At 40.6% G+C, this 13,461-nt stretch overlaps 1 protein-coding gene across 1 annotated transcript; it reads right to left on the bottom strand.

Moving 5' to 3' along the window:
• Positions 1–354: 354 nt before the first annotated feature.
• Positions 355–4,320, bottom strand: LOC147900218 (uncharacterized). The gene is made up of 8 exons (XM_087377192.1): positions 2,447–4,320; positions 2,130–2,357; positions 1,956–2,021; positions 1,735–1,803; positions 1,557–1,628; positions 1,233–1,445; positions 759–816; positions 355–627 (listed from the first exon to the last, which is right to left on the bottom strand). Exons 1-7 carry the CDS (start codon positions 3,581–3,583, stop codon positions 769–771), a joined length of 1,833 nt encoding a protein of 610 aa, XP_087233318.1. The 5' UTR covers positions 3,584–4,320; the 3' UTR covers positions 355–627; positions 759–768.
• Between the last annotated feature and the right edge of the window lie 9,141 nt (positions 4,321–13,461).

The following is a 13,461-nucleotide window of genomic DNA, read 5'->3' as shown; positions in this document are numbered from 1 at the left end:
TGTTTTAACTTGTTGAGCAATCATGTTAAAAGATGCTTTATGGTCAAAGGATGTCTTATTGTGGTTGAAGGATGCTTTGTAATTGAAAGTCACTTAGTTTGTCCTTATCAATAAGATCAAAGCTCAAAACTCTTCTATCATGTGGAGGAAAAAAAGAGTTCTATTTCTTGTTTGGTTTTCTTAGAAAAGCCCAAGATCATTTTTTTGGAATTATATGGTGTTGGCCGATTTTAAAATAATATTGAAGTGTCAACAAAAGTTCATTATTGTTCTCTTTCATATTTGTGATTGGAGATGCTTTATAAAGGAGACAAGGAATTCAATCCTTACAAAATATCGTCTATGGTACAATATGAATTGATATAATGTTTACATAAGAGCGCAAGCTCTTACCGCTATGCTTCCAACTTCTCAATTAATGAAAATTTTTGCAAACCCAGATTGTATTAGCCTTTAGCACGAAAAATTTGGGCAGAGAAAGCTGGTCGACAGTCATCCCAAGTCTCCTGATCGACAGAAGAGTGTCCATTTGACATTCAAAAATTCTTCTAGCGCTTGGGAAGGAGAAGAAGGAACTCTTGCGGGTTCTTTTAGCATAGTACAAGTCCTGCTGCTAAGCGAATTGATCTGGACAGACGAATCAAGCTTTAGAAGTTACAGACAGAAGATCGTTCCAAGAAATCGTTGACAAATAAAATAGGAATCTTACATTCCATTCGGGGAATGTGTATCGGCGGCTGAATTAATTAATTACTCACCGAATAATCTTCATACGCCGAACGTCTTGAAACAATCCCCGCCCTCCCACGAATTGCCCTGTGGTCATCACATGTGACTTATATTTAATTTTGCATTTGATGCAGTCTTACGTTAGAAATGCCCACAAATTTTCATTCATGCAGGAAAGCCGCAAGAGATTTGATCCATCAACTTATTAGTTTTGCTCTCTGCTCTATTGAGAGTCTCACGATCCAGTGGACGTCGTGATTTTGCATGTACGTTAATCTACTGTTGGAAAGTTGTGTCCTGCTAGAAAGCCTCAGAATTTTGATTATACGTTTACGCTGATTAAGCTCGCAGCGTTGCACGAGTCTAATTCTGCTAGCGTCTCGCAAACATGATAATATGTACATATCTATATTACGTCTCCCTAATGTTGATCATCTACTGGGCTCTTCAAATTCATGTTAATCGCTCGTATCGATCTTGTCATCTCCAGCGAATCTTCTTACATGAGAGAAGCTTGTTCTATTCGAGTTGCCCAGATCTTTGCAGCTCGGATTGTAGTTGTTCTCTTCAGAAATGTCGCTCATTGTGGCCACACCGTAATCACCTTCATCGCCTGATTGCAGCTGCTGCACTGGAGAAATATTATTGGTAGGCATTTGCATCTGATAACCCATTTCTGGGACGGCTGCGTTCACCTCAGCCAACGCGGAAGCGATCTGCAGAAGTCATGGGAAATCAGATGAGATGGATGGAGAGACACAGAGTATTCAGGCCCATATTTAGGCTCAGTTTGGAACCCATATCTGTGTAGATCGCTATTCACGCACCTCCCCCTCTATGAAACTGTCCAAGTTGAACTCCAGCCTTGGATTCAACGCCGCCAGCTTCATTGCTAGGAACTGCAAAAGCACAATCGGAGTTCATTAGTTATGGAGCCACCTACGAATCGGCTCAGGCCCACAAATTGGCATGGGCTCACGCAGACAATTATGTCTAAGGACTCACTTCTACTTGGTGCTGGAGCGATTGCACATAGTTGATGATTTCGTCCAACATCATTGCCTTCCCAGTGATCTGCAGTAAAGTTCGTACAAACGGGAGAAATCAGAAAGCCTCCATTACTGCAATTCTCTTACAATTCGGAAGTTCGGAACCGCTGGAAAGAGCTGCATTAAAATCTGAACTATTGCGGTGAAATCGAGCACTGCACAGCGCTGAGATTCTACCTTGCTGCAACCGGGAACAAGATCTTGCAGAAAGCGCAGTCTCTCGCTGATTTTCTCTCTTCGGACCTGAAGCAATGCAAGAGAACATGAGCATAACCAAAACCATTCGCTCACCGAAACCTGATGCCATGCCCGCTACGTAAGACATATGCTCGGCTTTCCTCCTCTACATACCCGCTCAGCCAAACTATGGCTATCGGTTGCTTGACCTCGGCGTGCTCTCACGTGTATGTAATCGGTCTTCGGAGCCTCCACTGGCTTCGCTGGTTTTACCTTGCCCGCCTTGGAGCTCAATTCTCGTCCTGAGTCATTGTTTTTCCCCTTCTCTTCTTCTGCCTTCGGTTCCTCATTCTTTCTCGAATTGAGCAGGCTTTTCTGACGTTTCAGCGACGCTTCCACAGCCTAGTCACCAAATGCAGCATCACCGTCAGCCTACGGTTCAAAATCAATGACTTCAAACTTACTTATGATGGAACGGAATCACTATATACCTTTGCGTCTTTGGGATGATTTGATTGCACAGGTGCCACGGCCCTCCCTTCAGTTTGTGCCATCCTGCCCCTCTTCTGCCGCGAAGCGTCTTGTGGCTTGGCGTCTTCAGCAGGGGAATTCCCAATTGAGGGGCTGGACGCAGGTTCGTCGAGGGGTTTCTGCTGCTCACCTTGCTGCCACTGCCCGCGCCCCTTTCCCGCAAGCCCATTAAGAGAGCACAGTTGTGGTGCGCCGCCACTTAATCTTCTGCCATCCTCTACTCCACCCGAAGCGCAGTCATCTAATATCTCGTTCTTTGGAGGTTTGACGGCCACCGTGCAGGCTAAAGCAAAGTTGAGGGCTCTTGGATCACACGCTGGTCCTTGCGATGAGCAGCTCAACGACGGCCCATGAGGATTCCTCGGACTGTTGTGGTCCTCTGCTAGAGCAAAAGAGCCATCGGTACAACTAACTCCCCGCTGATCGTCTAGCTGCAGGGGCGGAGTAATGTTGAAACAGGGGTATGCTTGACTGGTGAACGAAGAAAATTTTGCAGCTCGCTCAGCAAAAGCAGGATCGAATGGGTACTGAGACACGGAATCGTGCGAAGGCAGGATGCCCTGGACAGGATTCCTATACCCTGCACCTAGTAAATTGGCAGAATTCATCGTAGCATTCCAAGAGTTGCAGGAAGCGCGCGACTCACTACCTGCAGTGCAATGCAGCTGCAACAGACTAGAATGAAGGCCTTCCGCCACTGCCGATGCCAAGCAAGTAGCATCAGGTTCAGCAATGAGTCGCCCCATGAGATCCATCCCAGGAGCTTGATCTCTTATCATCAGGCCGGAGGTAGCAGGTGCACTACTGGGGAGCATTTGCTGGAGCGCATGATTTGGAGAATTATGCGACCATAGCGGCCGACAATCAGGCCAGTCCTTGAAGATCTGGCCGGCACCACTTGGTGGGAGATGAGAACCGCTACGTTCGAGCTGGCCAAACGTCTCTATACTGCTCTGCAAAGAACCAAAAGAAGAGCCCGCGATCCTCCTAGCTTCTTCACGCACTGCACGCTCGTCAGCATCTCCCAAGGAAGCCCCATACTGGCGAGCTTCTGCAAGCCAACTCTGCTGCCAACAAGCTCCTGGAGCCAACTCCATCACACACGAAGATGGTCGTGCAAAGCTCCCCGGTCCTGGCTCTCTAATTCCACCCAAGATCAATTGCTGGTTCCTACAGCAGTCCGACGTCGAAAGCCCGAAAGCTTCGGGCAGGTGGAGGTGTATGAGCCTACAAAATTGCTGCTGAAGCGTCGCTAGAGGAAGTCCATTGTGTGCAGGCGGGTGTTGGATCGCTGAGCTTAGCTCAAAGAGTGGGTAACTGAAATAGAGTGACAAAGAGAGTAAGCGGGCATGGTTGAGCTACAATGCGAGCTGAAATTGGAGAAGGGGAGGGAGCAGGAAAGAAGCAGGAGTGCAAGGGTAGAGGTGAGGAGCAAAAATGCATGGTAGAGAGGGGGATTAAGGGAGGTAGGGAGGGAAGCAAAATGTGTGAAGAGGGAGCTGAAATTGGAGCAACAGGGATGGAAGGAAGGAAGGAAGTAAAAGGCAAGGGAGAATGAAGGGGGAGGGGATAAGCAAAAGTGGTGGTGGTGGTGGTGGTAGAGTAGAGGCAAACTGTGATACCAACAAACTGAGAAAGAGGAAGAAGAGAGGGGGTGTTTGAAGCAAAGGAAGTGGGAGTGTGTTAAGGGAAGAATAGAAGATGTTTGAGGCAAAGAAGAGGAAAGAAGAGGAGTGAGTGTGTTAAGGGAAGAACGTGTTTGAAGCAAAGAAGAGGAGTGAGTGTGTTAAGGGAAGAAGAGAAGAAGAAGGGCACAAGAGTTTGATTGATTGATTGATTGATTTGAAGGGAGGCGTGTTTGGTGTCCAATGGGCGTTTGGGAGAAGAAGACGATGTTGTAGTGGTTCACAAGACACGAGCTAGTTTGGATAAAACCAGATCACCCATTCAGCTTCCCATTCGCTCAACACCTCCCTTTCACTTTTCGCTCCCCCCCTATCATACCCCTCCACACACCCACACACACACACATGTACACACTTTTCATTACTTTCCTGGTACAAGACCCCATAAGACTTGCACACCCACATCATGAAACACAAGGAAGATTTGTGCTAGAAAAGCGACAATGGGGTGAAAGTACAAGACAAAAGATGGCACAGAAGCCCCTCCCGCATTACTTAAGTATACTGCGAGTAATAACTTCGATGTAGAGAATTTTACAAGGGCTAAAATTTGTCTAGTGCACACACACACACACACACACACACATTCCTCCACTTGCCCTACCTTTCTCCTTTGGCCAAAACAACACAAGAACCAACCTTATCAAGCTTGCCTCTTGCTTTTGCCTTTTTCCTTTGGCCAAAACAACACAATAACCCACCTCATCATGGTTGCCTCATGTTACCTTCCAAGGCCCAATGATCATGGATTTTTGGAGGATGGATCCTTCAAATTCTCTTACCCTTCCCAATGGGCAAGTTTATAAGATCCTTCAAATTCTCTTACCCTCCACTTCTAAGAGTAGTTTTTGCCTTTCTCCTTTGGCCAAAACAACACAAGAACCAACCTTATCAAGCTTGCCTCTTGCTTTTGCCTTTTCCCTTTGGCCAAAACAACACAATAACCCACCTCATCATGGTTGCCTCATGTTACCTTCCAAGGCCCAATGATCATGGATTTTTGGAGGATGGATCCTTCAAATTCTCTTACCCTTCCCAATGGGCAAGTTTATAAGATCTATGCTCGTTCATCTTTTTCCCTTTTTTTTTTGGTGCTTTCCTTAAAGTTATAAATCATAAAACTACCATAGATATTACATAGCTCCTTTCTAAAAGCAACATCCAAAAAGGCAATGGACTCCCAATGGACTATAAGTTTTTCTCCATCAATTTTTAAAAGAAGCAACAAACTATCTACCTTCACACCACGCATGGGTTCCAAAACGGGAGGAATATGGGTTTTCGAAAGTTCAAATTCCTAGCTCCGTAGTAGTGACAAGTCCATCCTCAAATGTTATTCATCTCCATCTAGCCATCATAAGTTTTACACATGAGAGAGAGAGAGAGAGAGAGACAGAGAGAGAAAGTAGCCAGGAGACCAACAGGTCTCTAGGACAGCAAAAAACCCATCTAGAACATTTTCTTAGGAACGGCCCATTGCAGCTCCTAGGGAGTGCGAAACTCCGTTATTTAGTGTACCTACATAATTTCTGAAAATTGCCCATACACCAAGTTAAGGTTGAGAGTCTTTTGGCTTTCATTTAAACTCTTTAAAGAGCGCTATACCTTCACAATATATTATCCATTTTCATTCTTTCCTAGTAGACTTGAACTTGGCTAATTCCATTGCCTTATTCTTCAATTGGGCTCGTGTGAGTTCCTCAGCTATCTATACCTTGTTTCCTTTTAGCTTGGCAGATTGTTGGAGAGGTTTGATCTCTAAACCTTGTGAGGTAAGCGTAATAATAGCATGTCTCTTAGAGTGCCGAATATTAGTTGTTCCATAAGCACCCTCCCCATCAACCTTCCATTCAATGTCGGGCATGGTTGCTTTGACATGTCCTAAAGTCTCACTAAAAGAAGCCTCTTCTTTGTACCTATCTTCAAGGAGCCCCCCTATTGTAATCTTCAATGCCTTCTCATGCCTAGCTTTGTGCTCCTTGATCTCTTCTTAAATATCAGTTTACTTTCCTTTGTATTGAGGTCACTTCCTTCATAATTGTTTGTACTTTAGTATGAACTAGGTCTTTAACTATAGAAACTAGGGGAGAGGCTTTACAAAACTGTGCCACCTCATCAATTATTTCTTACTGCCCAAGTCCTTCGAGGATCTGAAGTCTAGTTTGTCACATCTACTAACTTTGAATCGTCAACTCTCTTACTTGTTGCTGTATATAAAAAATCTACTCATTCTGCCCAATAATGGGTCGATAGAGAGAGAGAGAGAGAGAGAGAGTTCTATCAATGTTTCTCTCTATTTGCATGGATTAAATGATGCCACAACATTCGAATGGAAAATGCACCGCATTGAACAAAGTAGCTCTACCAACATACATTTCAAGCTAGGTTTCTAGAGATCATGTCCTATTATAAACATGGGGGGACAAGAATTACTTAGCATAACTGGGGCATAACTGTGAGCTCATGATTGTTTTTCATTTTCATAGAGCTTAATGTGTTGCTACCATAATGATATAACTACTTTGCACTTTACATGTTCATAGTAGCCACCTATATACAAAGCCATTTAATTTGCATTGAAGAAGAGAAAGCATATCCATCTCCCAATAATGCATATTCCATATCATTTTTCTAACTATATCCCTACTTGAAGTAGCCAATAGTCAATCCTATGCTAAAGAGTCTGATCAAATCTACACACAAAAAAGATGTATAACACTTAAGGTCGTAACTTGTTGCCCACAAATGTCACAATTAATCGCAAGTGTTTGAGCCTAGCATTTATCAAGTTGAACTCAGTCAAATGCGATCACAAAAAAGTGTTGCATTTGGCTAGATTTGTGCTCCTCTATAACCCTAGTGATCTCTTTTCTTTCAACCGATAGAGTCTTATCTGTTTCGGGTCAAATATGATGAAAATTGCTAGTTTCCTCCTAAGGAATTTTTACCAACATTGGGTCTAATAAAGGAGAAAAGGTCTCATCCAAAGTTTTGGCCTCCACCTAACTTTAATCTTTTCACTAATGTGTAGGATCATAGATTGACAAGTGCCATTAGCAAGCCACTGTCCTTAGGCATTTGACTGAACAATCAACTAGCACTCTCATCACCATTTTGATATGACCTTTCCAATCCAAACCTATGCTTTCTTGTAAAAGAAATAAAAAATGCCATTTTGATATGGCCTTTTCAATCCAAACCTATGCTTTCTTGGAATAGAATTAACAAATAAAAAAAGACTAAACCTATGCTTAAATTCCCCTATTCTAGTTAGTCCCCCAGATTGAATCCACAGAATCTTTCATTTTTGGATCCCCCTAATGTTTAGAAAGCAAGCATGTGGGATGTTCAATCATGCCAAATATTTTACGCTTTATATAGTGGCTTTGTCCTAACCTCTAGAATCCCTTTAGAGAACCAACATTGTGAAGATTATTGTGGCCTTCCCAATGCAGAAGTTGCATGCTTTGCTTATAACTACTTACCAAAGCTTCTGAGCAACTCCTTCACAAGTCTAAGGAGGCATTGGAAAGTAGAGGAAGAGGAGTTGGAAGTGGAGGAAAAGGAGTTGGGAGTGAATGAGGAAAAGGAGGAAAAGGAGAAGGATGAGCAGGGAGAGGAGGAGGAGATGGATGGAGGAGGAGGAGGAGGAGGAGGAGGAGGAGACGAGGAGGAGGAGGAGTAGGAGTAGGAGGAGGGGTTGTTGATGTTACAATCTGACCATGTTTTTTACAAAAGGGACCTGAATCTGACCAGTTCTCTATGAAATCACATCCCCAGCCACACTTGGAACTTCTGTAGTTCTTACAATAGGGTGTTTTTAAAATACAATAATTGTTGGATCTACACAGAATAACTAGATCTCTGTTACATATCTTGGTAGTTTAGACAACATGGAATGAATACATGAAATAGAAAAATATATGATGTCAAACATCATTTTTAATCCTTAGGTAGAGGGGGTCGCTATGTTCAAACCCTATATATCACGTGTGATCAAGGTCTATTATAAAACCTCTTATCTGTAAATTCATCACGAATAAAACACACACTTTTTCTATCCAATCTATGAATAAAGCCCTTTATATGATATCCTTTTGTTTGTAAAAATGTGTAAAATGGGATTTAGAAAACTCCTTCTCTTGAACCCGCTTGTACATTTATGCATGACCTTCCTAGATCCTTGATTTAATCAATTAATATTGATTTGCCCTTGTCACTATAATTCTTCTTGCTCCTCAAGTTGTTGAGTTTGAGCTTTCTTTGGGTCCCTAATAGTATGGTTCCCATATAAATTTTTTGCATGCATGATACCACCATACCTTTTTCCTTGGTTTGTGCCTTTATATTACAAGGTTATACATTCTTCAAGGCTTTTTCCCTTTAAGAGACATGAGGGAGGGAAAAGGATAGGATTGAAGTCTTGGAGCAACCACTTTCTTGAGGGTTTCACCTCTCAAAATTTTAGTGTACCACATGCATTCACAAGGAGGGGTATTTTAATTCCACTTTTGGAAAAAACTTAATAGGATTACAATAACATGATGGGTTTTTAATTCAACTCTAGAAAAAAGGCTGTTAAGATTTCATACCGGGCCTTGAAGAATAATATACTTTTACTATGTCTCATGATGATAATATCTTCCAAAATATCGGGATGTATGCATAGCATATGAATTAGGAAAGATATTCTACAAAGCACTAGAGTATATGCCAAGAAAGAGGCAAGAATATATTATGGATAAAAATTCTTAAGAAGATATGCAAAAAATAATAATCAATGAGATGAATAATTCTTTGGGAAGAAAGACAAAGAGATGGTCAATTAACTTGTGAAAGCTGAATTAGCTTACTCAGAATTATTGTTTCAATGAGTTTAGATGGGGACTAACACTAGTTTGGTGGAAGGACATAAAAATGTCACAGGACACTTTAATGTCATGTTACCTTAGCCACTTCTTAGAATTATTCAAAAGCATCGATGAGGTATTTCGGGGTTTTGATTATTTTTCATAATATCTTATATGCTGAAAAAAACTTGGAAGTATTATGGATTGGAACTTGCACCTATTCCTTTAGGTTTTACCTTAAGTTTTAAGGTCAACCTAATAGTGAAATTTCAAGCTATTTTCTTAGGATTTAGATAAAATGGCCATACTTCTTAATTAGAATGAGTTTTTAAGCCCTAGAGTATCATTATAACTGTAACTCATATGTTTAGATTGATTTGAAGCTAGATAATCATACTTATTATGATCTATGGCCTCAAATGTAATTTTAATGAATGCTAACAGTAATGCAAAATTTGATCTTTTGCAAATTATTTGACATGTCTAAAAAGTTCCAAACTCAACCATACTTTGCATATGTATTCAATAGGATATTATGGAGTAGTGTGAGTTTTTAGGGGACCTAATATCATGTAGAACAAGCATATTTTGATTGTTCATTATCTTGTAATTCATGCAAAATTCAAGATACAAGGGTTAAAGGATATCATAAGAACCTTAAAACGTTTCAATCATACTGATAGAGTGCCACTAATCATGGATGAGTGATACCAATAAAGAAAAGGTATATTTAGAACACCATACTTAGTTGTTTCTTCAAACTTTTAATTATGTGAGGTTAGGGATATGATTAATGCTTTCCACCACATTATGGATGGATGTTTGGATCCTTAGTCATAGAGATCAATGTGTGGAAGAAAGTGCACAATGAGTTCAGATTTTGAAGGTTGGACATTGTAATCTATAAGTCATATGCCTAACTTATAATGAATGCGAACATGACAACAATGAATTCTCAAATAAATTTTGTTACTATTACACCCACGTCTGTTCATGTCGATTTTGTGACTATTATGGAAGTTGAAAGCTATATGAGGCTACCAAATTTGGAACTAGATCCACCTAATCGTATAGCCTAAGGACCATATTACCTCCAACATGCGTGTGACTTTCGAGTGAGCTATTTGTTATGAGCTTTTAGAGAAGTCAATAAAATTTGTGAGCTTTGTTGACATTCCCCTCCCACACTTACAAATCCTAGAGACCTCCTAGAGACACTTTATTTTGGCATGTTCAAATTTGATGTCTTTATTTTAATAAAGCATAAATCTCTATGCACCATGACCATCATTGACTTTCCTAAGTAGTGTATAATGCTTTTACAAATAAGGTTTAATATGTAGATTAGGGGAAAATTCTCATTACATTAAAATTTCCTCTTTAATGAAAGATTTGGTACACCCTTAATTGAATATGATCATGGTCACATCATCAACATATATGAAATAAAGGCTATCTCTCAATTTAATGATGTATTTAGAAACATTTATGCCTCTAATGGATCACTCAATGTTTTAACAAAAAATGATCACAAAAGGGAACGAATATCTAGAAATCCTCAACATAACCTTTGGAAGCTCTATTTTCTTTCAAACAAAGCAAAACTTTTTATAGATTCATAATTTGGCTTTTTGACACTAGAAATGGGCTCAGAAGGCCCAAAAATTTCCCAGAAATGACTCTCAGCATGGTATCTTATGACAAGTTTTCAAAACTCCATATGGGAAAAAAACACACAATGGTACATTTTCCCATAGGGGGTATCATTAAAAGGTACACACAATGTTTCCCATATGGGGTTTTGAAAAATCATTGAAAGGTACCATGCTTACAATTGTTTCCATGGCTTTTGGACCTTTTGAGCTCATTTCTGGTGTTAAATATGACAAATTATGTATGTATCAAAAGTTTTGTTTTTAATTTCAAGGAGTTTAAAGTTTATATATTTTTTTAACTCTCATAGTTGACCCTTGGTATCTAAACCATGGGGTATATGGAAATTAATATATGCACATAAACATATGTAGTATTTATGAAAATAAATTGAATGTCTTAATGTAATCCATAAATATGGCCAAGACCCAAGTTAAAAATATGTAGTTAAACCATAGATATGGGCAAGACCCAAAAAATTTCATGGAAATTTTCCTTCCTTTCATGTAGGATTCTTGGTCTCTTAGAGTTGGAACATTGTTTTTCACACCTAAAAAGGGTCTGTTGGAACACTGAAAGGAAAGCAAAGAGTGGACACAAAATCAGAATACTTGCTTATGGAATGAAGAAAAGAGAGGTCCTTAAGTAGGCACCTCATACAAGGTCACTGACATCACTGATGACCCCAGAGCTCCACAATCATCTCCTCAATCTGCTCCTAGATTCTCTCAATCATCCTATGTGGCTTTCCACCACCTAACTGTGCTTGTGGGCACCTAACTGTGCCTCTAGCACTCACACATAGAAACATAAGGTGTGCCTGAGGCATACACCTTGAGATATCCCAACAAATCCCCCCTCAAGGGAATGCCTCAGGCTATGTCAAGGATACATCTAGTCTCATAGTTTCTCATGCCATCTCATGGTGGTCAAGGATTAATCTATGGCTAGGTTCTCATGCTAGCAAGGGTTCCCTTGGGTGTAAGGTAAACAAAAAGGGATACAAAAAGACCTTCTAATGGTTATCTCCCCTACATGTACATGCACACAATGTCTGCAAGAGGTACCATGGAACAAAACATACACATGGCCTACATCATAAGGTGACCAGAGGTGTTTACAAAACACACAAAACACAATAATTTATTTCATTCATTTTGGAGGACTATCCAGGCTGAGTACCTTGACATAAAAAGAGAGATCTGGAGCATACATAGAGATGATTTAAAATGCATAATCTTCAAAGGATGCCTCATCTTGTGGAGGCTCATTCACTGTAAGTAGATTTGCATTTTCTGTCTTTGCTTTGGCTCTGCAAAACTTCTCACTATGGTTGTTTTTGCCACAGTGCTTGCATGGATTAACTTTAAAGCAGTCTTTTGAAAGGTGATTTGTCTTTCCACAGTGATTGCAAGGAGTATACTTGCCCTTCTGGAATTTCATAACATAAGCAGTGTCATTGCCTTTCCTTAGCTCCATATGCCTTTCTTCTTCTTGGAGAGCTGAGATAATGCCTTCAAGGTTAGGATTGGGAAGATTCTTCAAAGTGCTAACAATGTGATCAAAACTTTCAGGCATACTCTTAAGTAACAATGCCATAGCATCATCAGGGGTGATAGGAGAGTTGATAGAAGCTAATTGAGTCATAAGACTCCACATATAGTTGACATGAGCAGCTAAAGTAGTATCACTTGCCATCTTTAATTCAAAGAAAGAGATTTTAAGTGATAGTTTAGAGATGTGAGAGCTTGCACCAAAAATCATGTCTAGCTTCTGCCAAGCTTCCGAAGGAGACTCCAAGTCAGAGATATGATGTATGTAATCATCACCCAAAGCTAAAGCAATTATACCATATGCTTTTTCTTCTCTTGCTGGATCCCTTGCCGGTCGTGTCGGTGTTGAAGATTGTCCAGCATTGGAGGCCGTAGAAGAAGCGGTAGGAGTAGGTTTGACAAGTCCCCATAAGTTCTCCCGCATCAATGCAAATTTCACCTTCATTTGCCATGTATGGAAGCCCTTTCCATTGAACTTCTCAAGATTATATATGGTAGCCATGAGAGGGTCTAACCCAGATATTGGGCAGTGTCTATCTCTCTTACAAGAAGGCAAAAATAACTAAAAGACTTCCAAAATATGAGCACTTGATGTAGCAAATAGTAGTGACTAGATTTCAAACAATGATGCTTCTTTTTACATGCTTCATAGAAGTGGATGAAATAAACACTTTCCAATCAAAACCAGGTCTAGCAAGTCAAAACAAAACTGAAGCAACACTTGTAGTGAAGTTATTGAAAACCTCAAAAGACCAGAAATGCTAGAGTAGCATTTTATGTAGCATCATTTTCAAAAGCTTGTCAAAATTGTCAAAACTAGAGAGCTGAACTTTGAGGGCTCATAGCTCACTCTTCAAAGCAAAAGAAAGCTGGTATACCACAGTAGATCCTCTGGGAAGAAGAGGCGAAAAAATGCGTCAGGTTGCCTTCTCCTTCTTCAACAAAGTCGACTGGTTTTTCTCTGTTTTCTCCTTCAATATGCAGCCATTGCTGCTCAGATTTCAGCACAAGGTAGTTCTAGGATGGAGAAGCTTGCCCTAAAAGGAATTAAACAAAGACGGAGCAGGCGCAGAGAAAACACAGCAAGAAGATTCGAGGAACTTCGTACAATGGCGACCAGCAGAGCTTGTAATTCTTCAATTCCTTGCAACCCGAAATTCGCCCCAACAAGAGGGATCTCCAGCTAGAAGGGCGTGGGAAATGGGTGAGAATCGGAGGAGAACAAGCTCAAGCA

The sequence above is a fragment of the Dipteris shenzhenensis genome, chromosome 7 (assembly GCF_047967505.1).
Source record: "Dipteris shenzhenensis isolate YYH24624 ecotype China chromosome 7, Dip_SZ_1.0, whole genome shotgun sequence".
Taxonomy (NCBI): domain Eukaryota; kingdom Viridiplantae; phylum Streptophyta; class Polypodiopsida; order Gleicheniales; family Dipteridaceae; genus Dipteris; species Dipteris shenzhenensis.
Note: the sequence above shows the minus strand (reverse complement) of the source record. Positions and strands in the feature narration are given on the sequence as shown.